The sequence below is a fragment of the Lissotriton helveticus genome, chromosome 4_1, assembly GCF_964261635.1.
Source record: "Lissotriton helveticus chromosome 4_1, aLisHel1.1, whole genome shotgun sequence".
Lineage (NCBI taxonomy): Eukaryota > Metazoa > Chordata > Amphibia > Caudata > Salamandridae > Lissotriton > Lissotriton helveticus.
In genome coordinates this window covers 787,525,492-787,540,288 of record NC_136063.1, presented here as the reverse complement: position 1 = coordinate 787,540,288, position 14,797 = coordinate 787,525,492, and the positions used below count along the sequence as shown (strand labels likewise).

The 14,797-nt window shown below is 47.5% G+C and overlaps 1 protein-coding gene across 1 annotated transcript in view; it reads left to right on the top strand.

Moving 5' to 3' along the window:
- CABLES1 (Cdk5 and Abl enzyme substrate 1) overlaps positions 1-14,797 on the top strand; it is a 586,999-nt gene that overhangs the window by 154,065 nt on the left and 418,137 nt on the right. The window contains exon 2 of the mRNA XM_078687424.1: positions 8,276-8,347. Within this exon, the coding sequence (XP_078543550.1) occupies positions 8,276-8,347 (72 nt within the window). The remainder of the gene's footprint in view (positions 1-8,275; positions 8,348-14,797) is intronic.

Sequence of the window (14,797 nt, the reverse complement as noted above, 5' to 3'; positions counted from 1 at the left end):
GTTTCCACAGCTCCTGCGTGACTGCGGCTACACGTGCTGCGCAGCCGGCCCCCTTGCTCGCCATACCGGCCTGCTCCCTTCGCCCCAGTGTGTGCATGGTGCGCAGTACTTGTCTGTCAAGGTAGCGCTCATTTCCCTCTGTTTGTGGACAGCACTGGTGTCCCTGTGCGCATGCGCGGTGCTGGACAGCTCCCTTATCGCACGTGCTGCTAGATAAGCCCCTTTCCCGCCATTCCCTCGCTCCGGGGCTGACAGGATGCGTGTTCTTCCCTGCCTGTGTCGTTTAGTTCTGCTGCACTCTCGCTGCGGAATCCCCGCCGGCCGGAGCGATCGATGCCTGTCTGTTCTTGCTCGATTGATTTCAGGGCCAAGGACTGAGCGGTCAGCAAAGCTTTCGAGCAATGCTCGAAACGAGTAGTGCTGATAAAATCTACGAAAACAAAAGCAAAGCACCTCGCGTCAAAGCTGCTAACGTCATTGTGTCAGCAGTTGTGTTATAACACAATCCTGCTGTATAGCCATCAGTAGCACAGGGGCCTAGGGCAGTGAGGGGCCCACCGCATCCTAATTGATGTTGTTCTTTGCTATCAAACAAGGGGATGGGGCCCATTTTCTTGCTTGCATTAGGGGCCCTGGAAAACTGGCTAAGCCACTTTAAACGGCTGACTTTTTAGGTCAGGCCTACCTGGCAGCATAGATGTTTGGTTGAGACAGACCCATTGTTGGCTTACCAAGAACTCCCGAGTGGGAATATAGTCAGCCCATTGCTTCCCATCGGTTGGCTTTATTGGCACTCTCATTTGCTTGCTTATTTGATGACTTTCGTTTTCTATCTTGTGTTTGACCTTTCCTTGGAGGATAACCTCTTTACCATCCTCTTAATTTGGCAGCCTTGTGTCCTTCCTGTACTCACTTTTTGGGACGTTTTTTTCTTTTTGATTAAGCACTCCACTAGAGCGCATTTTTTCCCCATCAGGGGCGGCCGGGACGGCTCGCAGGTGGGGGAGGGGGGGGGGGGCACGGGCTGCATAAAAAAAAAGAATAACATTTGCCTTACCGCCGCTGGGTCCCGCGTCTTCTCTCCTGCTCACCTGTGTCTGACTCCAGATCGGAACAGGAAGCAGGCAGCCAGGCTCCCACGCCTAATCACAATGCTGCAATGCAGCGTTGTGATTGGTCTTAGCGCCGTGATACAGCGCTCAGCCAGGGGCTATAGGTGTGGGCATGTTCTCCATGCAGGTTGTAATGCAGCCTGTATGGAGAAGGGGAAAGTGTGCATGACTATTTTGGGCAGAACGAGAGGGACGACCAAACAGTCATTGCGCACAGGAGTGTTCTCCTTGCAGCTCCGCCCTCTCACGCACTGCCACAGCAGGAGGACATCATAAAATGATAATAACATTCCGTTATTATTATTTAATTGTTTCCTTTCTTTTGCTGCTTCCTGGCAGTGGGGCATTGCTCCTCTCTGCCTTGGCGGAGGAGCCGCCACTGTTGTTAGTATCTTAGTTGTCCTATCTAGTGTTCTGTATAATTATCTGTCTGCAACGGAGGGCAAACACAACTTAGGCGTACAGCATCCCTAATAATTTTAAGTTTTTTTTTCTCGACTTGACCTCTTGGTGCTTTGGTGAGTCCCTTGGCCGGAGCTAGGATACAATAGTTAGACCAGGCGGTTGGTCGTGTAACTGCAAATTCATATCCACTTTAACTGGTGAATCGTGGGCAAGTTTATTTAACTCCCTGCCCCAAAGCTTTCAATTTGTTTTTATTGAGAAATGTATTTAAGGGATTATTAGTTAGTGGGTAAAAATGTATTTTATATTATGTAATTGTTGTTGATGGGTTAAACTGTTACACATAGTATACAACAATATTTTATTCTTTCTTTCTGTGATGGCCAAACAAAGGTAGCCTTACCTAGGACTGGCACTGCCACCCTCTCTGTTTCTCCGGCTTCAGATTACACCTGTCCTAGCTCTGTATAGCATCTACATCATTGCAGCTGAAACATACCCTGCAGCACTTAGGTTCGCAGAGGCTCTGCCAGTCTGAAACTTAATTAAAGTTTAAAACACTGCATAATTTAAGGTAACTAATCCAAATGGTAATCTAAAACTGATTTTGTAAGTGGAAGTGTGATCTGTGTTCATGGGTTATTGAAGGCCCAAAAGTCAGAAGGTCTGCCAGTGGGAGAAGAATAGGTCTTTGTAGTACAAGATTTAAGGAGCAGCCCCGCTTATTCTTGTATTGTAGAATTTATATAGTGCTTACTGGCTCTATGTGAGGCAGCAAGGTACGCCATGTCGGCCTTTTCGGTTGGACGGGTGTAGTCTTAGTTTTGATCCTATGTGGGAAGTGTTTCCATGGCATGCTTAATGACCACTGAGGTGTGGTTATCGTGGTAAGGTACGCAGCGCTTAGCAGGGGGGTGGATGAAGAGATGTGAGACAGACTCGCAGATTATGGTTTTCAGTACGCCGGCTGATGTGATCAGCTTTGCAGGTCTCTTTATGGTATTTCTTATGATCATTGTCTACGTAGCTGGTTAGTGGATTGTTTGTCGATTTTTATATAAGTTTTATAAACCCATCACAAAAATATCAAAAATAGCTTTTACATTAATTTGTAAGTATCGTCAGCTTATTCTAAGCTGGGTCTAATTTACATCAAGTGTTGTCTTTCATCCCTGCAGGTACATAGGATGGCTTCATTCAACTCAAAAGGGTAGTTTTGTTTTTAGTTGTTTGGTTATGCCAATATTTTGAGTCACAATCTCTTAAGAAGTTTGGTAATTCCTCTTATAAACCAGTGTATCCCCTCCCATAGTGGAGAGAGGTTCCTGCATCCTCACCACCTGTGGCGGCGACTGATAATTGGTGAAGTTTGATTGAGGTGCAAGGGTCCAGACCGATTTAGCTATACCCTTAGCAGAACCGTCTACTGACCCTAAATTTGGAAAATCCTTTTGGCTGGAGTCCTTTCCATTCCTCTGATTGTCTGCTTTGAGGTTGTGATTAGTCTGTTTATACTTGGTGTTCATGTTGTCTCTGAACAATGCCTTCTAGAAGTTTGTGCAGAATGTTACACAAGGTAGATGCTCCTTCCATGACTTAAGGAATATTATTGTTATTATTAGTAACATTATTTTTGGCAGTAGTAATGGTACAGTATCTTTATTGTTATAATCCATTTGTAGGCACAGTGAAACCATGCATCATTGCGCTTGGTACCAAGATTTGATAGACTATAAATGATGAGCAAAAGCAATTGGCTAATGACCTTCATTGTTACCAAATCTCAGGAGAAGGGCTCCCTGAATATCTATATCTCGAACTCTCTTCCGATGCATAGAGGATTGCAAGCCTCTCAGAGGCTCTGTGGGAGCAAATTCCATATGTGTATCCCACATTTACTCAATAGGCCACCATCCCTGCAAGAAGGGTTTTTTGGTTGTCCATGTTGCAGCACCTAGGCACGCGCCAAGGAGACCATGTAGGGTTTTCACTAATATCTGGTTTCTGGGCTGCAGTATACATTCTACCAGAAACCTTTCAAACAGCAACATTTTGGTCATTCCTTCCTAGTGTTCATCTACCAGTTCTCCCTGGGAAATGTAAGTCAAGAGGCTGCCTGTGCTGGTTGTTTGACAAGTACGGTTTTGAGGGTGGTGTATTTTCTGTTTGGACCCTGTCCGTACAACAGACCCTTTAATTAATCACTTTTCAATAAGTAGAGGGCCCCTGGAGCGTGCAACTCATACTAGCTTTTAGTTCTTGTAGAAACTCTGCAGCAATAGCTAGGAGAGTGTTTGGCATACCACTTCTGTTCTCCACAAATCCAGGATGAATACTAGGAACATATTCATGCCCTTGCATTAACAAGTTAGAGTGGGAGATATTAGTTGCCGCATAATTCTTGTGAACATCCTTGTCACGTGGACCTGCAGCATTGGTTAACCTCAACTGTTTCCAGTACCAGCACCCTTACCTCCCCAACCCATACTGGTGCTAGTGCCTATAGTCCCAAAGATCCAGAATCCTATTCACTTGAAACTATTGTTTTAGTCCACTGTGCCATTCAGTGATTTGGGATTCAATTAGAGTTGTGGGTGGAATGTGTTTGGGTGCCACTGGTTCAGATCACTCCTTTCAGCAATCTGCACATACAGACTTTAGAGACCAACATAAAGTAGTCCTGTGGATACTTTGTAACCATTCATTCACAGGCGCAACAGTCGTACATCTCTAATTAATCTGGATAACTCTCTGGGCCCTCTGAGTACTTGGACTGAGCTAAAAGTCTTTGTCATTGATGATCTGAGTGCATAGTGCTAAGATTGTGTGTAGGACTCTAGCTTGGTGCTGCTGCAGGAGTGTCATGGAACGTCGGGTGCCTGTTTATACCTTAACTCTTTACCTCCCTAAAAAATGCTTCCTCCAACAGAAAATGTGCATCTTTGCATGTCTTCAGTGCAATTGACACTTCCTGTGATTGGACCATCAATGGAAGACCTTCCTTTGCTGTAATATGATGTGCCACTGAGCTCCCCCCCACTGGTACCAGGGCATTAATATTCCCATTCCTTCTCACCTGCAGAATCATCATCATCCAAGCTGCTTTAGTTTGCCTTTTGCAACACACAACTGCCCTTTAGAAGGCAGGATCCACCACTTTCCCCTAGGGTGGCAATCTATCACATCTATCAGGTGGGTCCTCCTACTCGTTCAGCAATGCTGTCCTCTTCTAATTCTTTCCGACCTGCCACAGTTTCCTCCCACATCCGAGCGCCTCTCAGAAGATCACCTATCTAACTCTCACTGCAAGATGTGCTATCTGCATTGTCCACAGGGGGCCATCAAGAGGGTTATGGACTTGGAAATAGGGATGGGTTGTTACTCCTGCTCTTTTCTCATGCCGAAGATGAATGGAGGCCGCCTTCTTATTTTAGTTCTTTGCTCTCTGAATGCCTTCCTGCGAAGGACAAATTTTAAGGACAAATTCAAAATGCTTGCACTGGCACATGTTCTGTATGTCCTGGATCCGAGCAACTAGATGGTAGCCTTTGACCTGCAGCACACATTCTTTTATTTACCCATCTTGCAGTCCACAAACATTATCTGTGGTTCAAGGGTATTTTCAGTTTACTGTGCTTCCCCTTCGGCCTTGCCAGCACCCCTCAGGGGTTTCCACAAAGATATGGTGGTGGTTGCCACCCATCTTCAGAGTTTGGGATACCAGTTGTCCCCTCCCTGGCTGTTGAAGTCTTGCTTGCCACAATCCGTGGTAGACCACCTCTAGACGATGGCAAACCTCCTGACACCTTTTAGGGTTATCAATCAACAAACCAAAGTCGCACCTGATTCCTTTGCAGGCATTTCCTTTTATAGGACCTGTCTTCGATATGGAGGAGTTCTTTGCCTTGCCTCCATTGCAATGACTCCCAAACATTCGGGCTGTGATCCAGATGTTTCATTTTTTTTTTTTTTTTTTTTTTTTTTTAGCTTCGGTCCTGCAACTTGGTGAGAGGAACTCTGAGGCTTTTTGGCCTGTTTTCCTTATGCATCCTGCTTGTCCACTTAGTTAGATGTTATATGACTGCAGGGACCCCAGCGCCAAGGAAACCTGCGGATGTAATCCAGGTTTCGGAGCAGACTGCACCAGATCTGTAGAGCTGATGATTGTGATGAATGCATTTCTTCTGGGTTGGGGGTGTCATCTGGGAGAGGTGGCGATCAGAGGACACTAATCGATGGCAGAAATCTTGTTCCCTATCAATATGTTGAAGTTGTGGAACAATAATCTGGCATTGCAGGACTTCCTACAATCTATCAAGGGAAGCTGCTTTAGGTTCTCACAGGCAATTCCACCACTAAGTGGAGTACAGTCCAGGGACCCATAACAGCAGGTTTTGCGACTTTTGAGGTGGTTGGACGCTCAGGGCATCTCTCTGATTGTAAACCATCTGGTGGGATGCTTGAATGCCAATGCGCACGAGTTCAGCCCGCTTGGCCTGGTAGAGCATGAATGGCAGCTGTACCCCAAGGTGGCACAGGCCATCTTACAACAATGAGGGTACCCTGTCTCGATCACCACTTTAGAGAACACATCGTAGCCAAACCTTTGCTAGTGGGAGATAAGTTTTGGCTGGAGTGAACCACAGGGCGTCTGTAGGCCTACCTGCATTTGCCTCTCCTGACCAGAGTGCTGAAGAAAATAAGGAATGACCGGGCCCAAGTCATCCTATTGGCCCAAAATTGGGCCATGAGACTGTGGTGCCCAGACCTTCTTCACATGTGCATCTGCCCCCGATCAGGCTACTACTTGAGGAGGATCTTTTGTTACAGCAGCAGGGCAGGGTTCTCCATCCGAGCCTACACAATCTAAACCTCCATGCATGGAGATTGAGTGGCAGCTGTTGACCGCATATAATAGCCACCCGAAGTTGTAGATGTCATCATGACTGTCGGGCGCCCTTCAACGAAGTCTGATTATTACATTACTGGGACAGATTTGTGGCCTGGGGTGTAGGCGTCATGACAGATCCTTTGGAAGTCAAACTGGCTGATAGTTTGACACACTTGTTCCAGCCCAGACCGTTTGTGATGCCATAGCAGGACCTTAATTTGGACGTAACATTTCATATATGTACTCATTTCGAACCGATGCACAGCTGCTCTTTGCGTTTTCTGACCCTCCGCACTGCCTTCCTCGTCTTGATTCCTTCAGCTTGTCTAGTGAGTGAGCTTGCGGCTCTCTCAGCGCAACTGCCCTTCAACACCTTTATTCCGGACAAACTGGTGCTGAGATCCAGGGTGGCCTTCTTGCCAAAAGTCGTGACTCATTTTCACATTGGGCAATCCATCACTTCCCAGTGGTGTTTGCCCCTGCCCACCCCTTAAAAGAGGAGGAGCGACGCCTTCATCGAGACCACAAAAGAGAGTTAAGGTTTTACATCGAAAGACCAGCAGATGGATAATTATCTTTTTGTGGTGTTGTCTGAAGCAAGAAAGATAACGTGGTGCAGAAAATAACTCTGTCAAGGTAGATATTAAGATCTTAGATCTGCTACGCGTTGGCCAAAATGTAGCCTCAGGAAGGACTATGGGCCCATTTCACTAGGTCAAGGCTTCCACTACTACGTTAACACACAGAGTGTCTGTACTTGACATCTGTCAGACCGTGATGTGGATGTCCGTGCACACATTCACAAAGCATCCCTGCCTTGACAGCCTGGTCCGATAGGAAAGGCATTTACCAGTTCAATCCTGCAGGACTTTTTGGTCTGAGCCCACTCCCCAGACCCTCCACCTTCGGGTGTGGGTGGGGGTACTGCTTTGGTATTCATTATAAATGTGTGGAGTATGCAGTTAGCAGTATCCATCAGAATAACAAGTTACTCACCTTTGGTAATACTGTTTCTGGTGTATACTCCAACTGTTGATTCCTGCCTGCCCTCCTTCCTTTCCGTTCTGTGGAGTGGTCTCTTCTTACCATCAAAAAAAGTCCCAAATTAGAGAGCCGCACACGGATACCTCCGATTGTTTTGGACTTAGCATTGCCACACAGTTGTGGAGCTTCTATGTGGCTCTGTTCTATTGTTGCTGGAACAAGGCCAAAGCAGTGTTGCACAGTGCCACCTAAGGGTGCACGGGAGCACTGCTCCAGAACGTTTCCAGATATAGTGGGCGAAATGGGGATATTCTAAAGGCGAGGAATCTGCAGTTAGAAAGAGTATCCACTAGAAAGACCATTACCGAAGGTAAGTAACTTGCTGCTTGAATTCAATGTCTATTTTGCTTCTTAGGTTCAAATTTTGAGTTGACAGAATGGGGTGATACATTTGCTGCAACAGGTAAATACCAATACCTTTTGTACAGTATTAAAGTGGCGTTAGAAACATCTCATATTCCAAGTTAAATCTCGGAAAATCTGGATTTAAATGTGGAATCGGTTAAATGTTGGACTTGTTTCTGCACATATCTGTATTGAAGTTTTCTCCCTGTGCATTGCAGCAGGTTGCACCTGTCAGCATTTATCAATAGAAGAAAACGCGGGAATGACTAATAACTGCATTACTCATACTATAGGCCTCTATTCTAAACCGTGCGTTACCATGTTAATGTCCTTAAAATTGAAAACGGTCATACTTTAAATTATGCCTCTGCCTTGCAACGTGCATGTTTGGTCGGGGTTAATTGTAAGTCTATAACTTGTTTCATTTTACCTGATAAGGCAATCTAATGTAGTGTTTTTTCCTTATTCCTACATCCAGACGCCGGCTTATATCTCAACGCTCTTCTTTGGAAACATTGGAGGACATTGAAGAAAATGCTCCATTACGAAGGTAACCAGCGAAATGCCTGCTTTGTTGTATATTGTCCACATCTATAGGTATATCCTTTCGACATGTTATTTTCAGACTAGCTCAGCCAGTGGTTTTAGTTTCGTGATATAGTACTTATTATACATATAGTGGACAGAGTCCTAGTTTTGGTAGGTTACTCTGTAATTTTAAAAAATGGAGCACATATAGATAATAGCTATGTATAAAAGAGTACCTCACAAGTTGTGCCACCAGGAGGACATGCATAACTGCATCTACCATAGTGGGTAAGATTAAAAAGAGCATTGGCAATGCCAGTAGGTGTGTCTTAAAATCTAAACTGACATTTCATTGACTGGTGAGTTTAGTGATCTAAAATTCATCAATATACATACACTCTATAAATGAGTTTTCCACTTGTGCATCCATTCATTCACCCACTGACAAATTCTTGCATTTACCCGCTTTCCAATCGACAAAAGAACAAACACACAAAATGACAGCTAAATGAAGAGATTAAAAGTAGAAAAAGGAAAACCTGCCACAGTCTAACCATATGGCGTTTATGCTTGCAATATTAGAAAATAAGTTTAATATAACAGTAGACTGCTCTATTACAAAGTTATTGTATATAGTATAGCCCTGAATTACACTTCCAACATGGCTGCCAAGGTTAGAAGCAGTGTATTATCCATCTTGCTACAGTGAAAGAATGATACTCTATCCACCATACCAATCCAATTCGACCACTTCCTGAACATCACCCTAGGCAGCCATCTTGGAATAATATTTGTATAATTGTTTTACAAATCGAAGATGGCTGGCATTGCGCTTTTTAAACATGATGGCCATCTTGTAAGCATAAAACAGTGATACAATGTGTGCAGCACGATCCAAGATGCCTTCCCGATTTAGAAACAGTGTCCACATGGAATGCAACACAGGGCAGCTGAAGCAGCGAATGGCCAGGTAGCACTGTCTAGGGAGCTGTAGGTCGTTCTTAAACAAAATGTTTTTAAAAAGAAGGAAATAAATGAAAAAGGACCCATAAAAGGAAAAATAGAAAACTGAAGGACTTCCCCACCATCTCTAGTACTGAAGCACACTAATTTTCTGGTGGATGCGCCGATGTTATCAGCTCGCAATACAGTTAGTGACTGGAGTAGACTGATCTATTGCCCTATGCTGTATTCTGTACTGGGTAGAAGCAGGATGTGAAAGACACTTGAACAGATCACTGTCAGAACATGGCTGACTCAAAGCTCCACACTGAAAGCACTGCCCATCATCCATAGCACCGAAGTCAGTCATGTTCAGGCTGCAGAGCAAATGATCAGCCAAAATGCCTACACTCACAGCAGAGTACAGCCAGTGACCAGAGAGGGCTGACCTCTTGCCCCAGGCTGTATGCTGTACTGGATATAAGTAGAATGTGAAAGACACTCAAACATACCAATATCAGAAGATCACTGACCCAAAGCCTTTCACCCAAACAAACTGTTAAAAACGGGGTTATGATTTTAGAACACATTCTGAAACTCGCTACTTACGGTTATCCATGTACACAACACACACCATAACTTAAGCATTCCCGCTGCAAGTTGGAAGAATCCTTAGAATTTAATTATTTCAATCTGCATAAAGACTGTATGGACTTTTTTAAAGTGTTGTGTTACACAACTGTAGGAGCTTGTTACATGGCTGTCTGGAAGTGTTTTCCAAACTATTGCCTTTCTACACACGTTGAACCTATGCAGACATCCGTGCACATTGCTGTGAAATATCTTTCAACGGTGAGGCTTGACTTGCATGTTATAGTTCATTTGGCTTCTACTGCAGCCTTTTTAGAAAAAGACAACATCCTCAATTTATCTTTGCATTCCTTTTATAATGGCCTTTAGGCAAGACATAAATAGGCTAATCTCGCCAAGGGTGCTTGCAAACGCATCTTGGTTTTTAAGCACTCTCCTTTCCTGTTTAACAGGATTGCCTTGTAAAGGTAGTGACTTCAGTGTCAATAACATAATAACCCAGAGTTAGTTAATTTTAATCATTTTCTCTAGAGTAATCATACTTAGTTTTGCAAATATAGAAAATCTCACATGTTTGTACCTAAAGTACTCTCTCCTTTTCATATTAATCAGGCAATTGAACTGCTTTCTTTCTTCGCAGTACACAAAATGCAGTAGCAAGATATTTTAAAACACAATTCAACACAGCACTCATGTATTACATTCATTATGCCGAGACAATCTCAAAGACAGATCAACGTTCTCTTGCTGTAGTATAACCACATCATGGCAAAGAACGAGTCATGCTATGATTACTGGGGGTAATCCCCTTACTCTTAGTCCTACTTGTCCTCGACCCAGTCATCACACATGAGGTATTCCACACACGACAGGAAACAAAACAGGAAACGCTTTTAGACTCCACCCACCCTCCTGTCAGGTGCTATAACACACCTCACCACCAGAAGCACATCCTGATGTACCAAGCACCAAAGGCCTGGAAAGGGAGGGCGGGCGGGTTGCATGACTGGGTCGAGGACGAGTAGGACTTAGAGTAATGGGGATTACCCCCAGTAATCATAGCATTACCTCTACGTCCCTCGTCCTCGACCCAGTCATCACACATGAGGCATACCAAAGCAACCCCCACAAAGGCCTTTGGCGCACCACAAACAGAAACAACCAGACACCAAGGAGTGAAGCAAGACAGAGTTTAATAACAAACAGAATCTAACAGAGGGGGGGACCCCCACAGCTTGCAATACACCAGATCCAAAATTTGGGCGACTAGACAGAGCACAGTTCAAGCGATAATGTCGCACAAAAGTGGACTCGGACGCCCAGGTCCCCGCCTGACAAATCTCCTCAAGGAGAACCCCGTGGAAAGCAGCCCAAGAAGCAGACACACCCCTGGTAGATCTCGCCTGAACCCCCGAGGGGCAAGGCAAACCAGAGCCCTGGTAAGCCAAGGAGATCACAGCCTTGATCCAGCGACCCAAAGTGAGACGAAATTCAGCTTTACCCCTACCAGCCAAACCAAAGGTCACAAAGAGGGAGTCAGAAGACCGAAACCCAGCAGAACGAGCAACATAAAGAGACAAGGCACGCCTCACATCCAAAGAATGGAGCAAGACGTCAGAAGGCGAGGAAGGAGAAGGACAGAGAGAAGGAAGAACCAACTCCTGGGAAGAATGGAAACGGGAACGAATCTTTGGCAAAAACCCGGGGTCCAACTAAAGGACCACCGCGTCGTCCAGAAACCTCAAAAAGGGGGGAGAGCAACGCAACGCCGTAAGCTCACCCAACCTCCGAGCAGAAATAACAGCCACCAGGAAGGCAACCTTGAAAGACAGGAATTTCAAATCCACGGACTCCAAAGGTTCAAAGGGAGGGGACTGCAAAGCACCCAAAACCAAAGAAAGATCCCAAGGAGGAACCGGAGAGCGGACAGAAGGAGCAGAATGAGAGAAACTCCGAAACAGATGGGAAACCAACACCCCGTCCGAAGGCAGAAGAGAAGCCGGGTCCCGAAATGCCCGGATAGCAGCCCACTGACCCTTCAAAGTGGACAGCGCATAGCGCTTCTGAAAGCCATCCAAAAAGAACTGAAGAATAGAAGAAACACCACATGAGGCAGGGGACAGGCTCAGGGCAGCACACCAAGAAGAAAAGGAAGCCCAGTGCTTGGAATAGGAGGACAAAGTGGACTTCCGACGAGAAGCCTGCATCACAGTGATGAGGTGGTCGGGCAAACCCCGGGCGCCAAGAGACAGCCGTTCAACCTCCAGACCGCCAGGGTGAGAGGAACCAACAGGGAGGGAGACGGGGTACCCAGAGGAGACGGGTAGCGGGGCAGATTCCACGGAGGGCCCACCGCCAGACCCAGCAGCAGAGGAAACCAGGAACGGCGAGGCCAATAAGGGAGAACAGCCACCACCTGAGCCCCCACCCCCTGAACCTTCAGCAAGAAAGCAGGAATCAGAGGAAAGGGAGGAAAGGCATAGAGGAACCAAGGGGGCCAGAGGACAGACAACGCATCCACTCCCCAAGCACCCAACCCCGGAGCCCTGGAGCAGAACAGGGGAAGCAGGGCATCGGACCGGGAGGCAAACAGGTCCAGCACAGGAGTCCCGAACCTCCGGCAGAGCAACTGGAAAATCCGAGGGGCGAGACACAGGAAGAGAGAGGACGGGAACCTCCGACTCAAGGATTCGGCAGCCTTGTTCTCCACACCCCGAATGTGCAGAGCCGAGAGGGCCACAAGATGACATTCGGCCCAACTCGCAATTGCACACGCCACCAAGTTCAGGAAATGGCAGCGGGTACAGCCCTGGTGGTTGATGTAGGCCATGGTCACAGTGTTGTCCGATCTCACCAACACGTTGCACCCCAGAAGACGATCCTTGAAAAGGCGAAGCACCCTCTCCACGGCAGACAGTTACCTCCAATTGGAAGACCGGCGCGACTCCGAAGGGAGCCAACGCGCCTGCACCGCCCAAGGACCCAACGTTGCATCCCAGCCGGAAGCGCTGGCATCCGTCGTCAACACCAAGGGGGGGCGGAGGATGACACCACATTCCCTTCGACAGATTCGAAGAATCCAGCCACCACTGGAGAGAAGACACCAGCTCCGGAGACACAGGCACAGGAACCGAGAAGTCCTGAACAGGAAAGGGCACCCAATGCTGAACATGCCACAACAGAGGCCGAAGATGAACCCTGGCCCAGGTCACCGTGAACACAGTGGCAGACATGTGACCCTGAACCACCAGCCACTGCAGGAGAGGAGCCGAATCCCGGGAAAGCAACGACTGAAGACGCAGAATCCTGGACTCCGGAAGAAAGACCTTGCCCAGAACCGAGTCGAACACGGCCCCAATGAAGGACCTCGAGTGGCAGGCTCCAGGTGACTCTTCGGAAGATTGACGAGGAAACCATGATCCCCGAGCGTACGCATGGTCAAGGAGAGGTGCAGAGACATGACTTCCGGAGATGGAGCCATCAACAGCCAGTCATCCAAGTATGGAAACACGGACACCCCCAGGAGATGGAGATGAGCCACCAAGGGAGCCGGCACCTTGGTAAACACCCTGGGGGCGGGCCGGAGACCAAAGGGAAAGACGCAGAACTGCCAGTGACGACCCGCCAGGCAGAAGCGCAGGAACTGCTGATCCCCCAACGCCATCGGAACATGGAGGTAGGCATCCTGGAGATCGAGCGAGGTGAACACCCAGCCCTCCTGGATCAAGGGGATCACCTTCTGCAAAGTTTCCATCTTGAACGGGATTTTGCGCACAAACAAGTTCAAGGCCCGAAGATTGATGACCACACGGAAACCCCCCGTGACCTTCGGGACCACAAAGACAATAGAATAAGTCCCCAGCCCACGTTCCAGGCGGGGGACCGGGACAATCGCCAGCTTGCTGAACAGAACTTGAACACTCTCCAGCAACGCCAGACGGCGGGACGGGTCCGAAGGCAAGGTGGTCACCACCACACCTGAGGGAGGCGGAGGAGACAGGAACTCTATCCGGTAACCCCTGGAAACAACATCCATTACCCACTGGTCGGAGGCCGTCAGCAGCCAAGCATGGAGGAACAGCCGCAGTCTCCCACCAACCGCGGGTTGACCACCAACGAGACCGGGCACCGGAATGGCGTAGTCGGGAATGAGGTGCGCCAGGTCCACCATCCGGCGGGGGCTTCTTCTGGAACCTCCTCGGAAAGGATCTACCAGCACCCCGCTGGCCTTTAAACGAGGACTGCTGGAACCTGGAAGGCTGGCAAAAGGACCTGGCATTCGAGAAGGAGGTCCCCCTCTGAGAGGGAGCATGACGGAATGACAAAGAATGCTTCCTCTCCTTAAAGGCCTTATGGAGTTTATCCTCCAGAGCGTCCCCAAAGAGATGAGTCCCAGAAAACGGCAACCTCAAGGCCATAGAACGCTGCGCCGCATCCGTCTTCCAATCCCGGAGCAGCAAATTCCGACGGGCAGCAGCAGAGGATCCACCAGACAGAGCGGAAGCCCTGACCGAGTCAAAGGCAATGTCCGAAAGGAATTCCGCCTGATGTTCCATAGACTCCAGCAACTCCGGACAACTGTCCCCCTCCTGCATTGAAGAAAACAAAGTCTTGAAGTCAGCCAGCTAAGACTGAGCAACGTAGGCACCATAAACTCCAAAACGAAGAGCCAAGTGAGAGCCAGCATAGGATTTCTTCAGCGCAGAGTCCATCTTTTTATCAATGCCATCCTTCAGGATATTATCATCTACCATGGAAGGCCGACCCACCAGAGAAGCAACAACCGAATCCACCTGCACGGAATCGGGCAAGGCAACCTCCATATCCTACAAAGGATAGAGCTTCGACATAAACCTCTGCATCGCAATACGATCTGGGTCCTTCCACTCATTCAGGAGGACACCCATAACAAAGGGGTGGATAGGCATAGAAGAAGTCA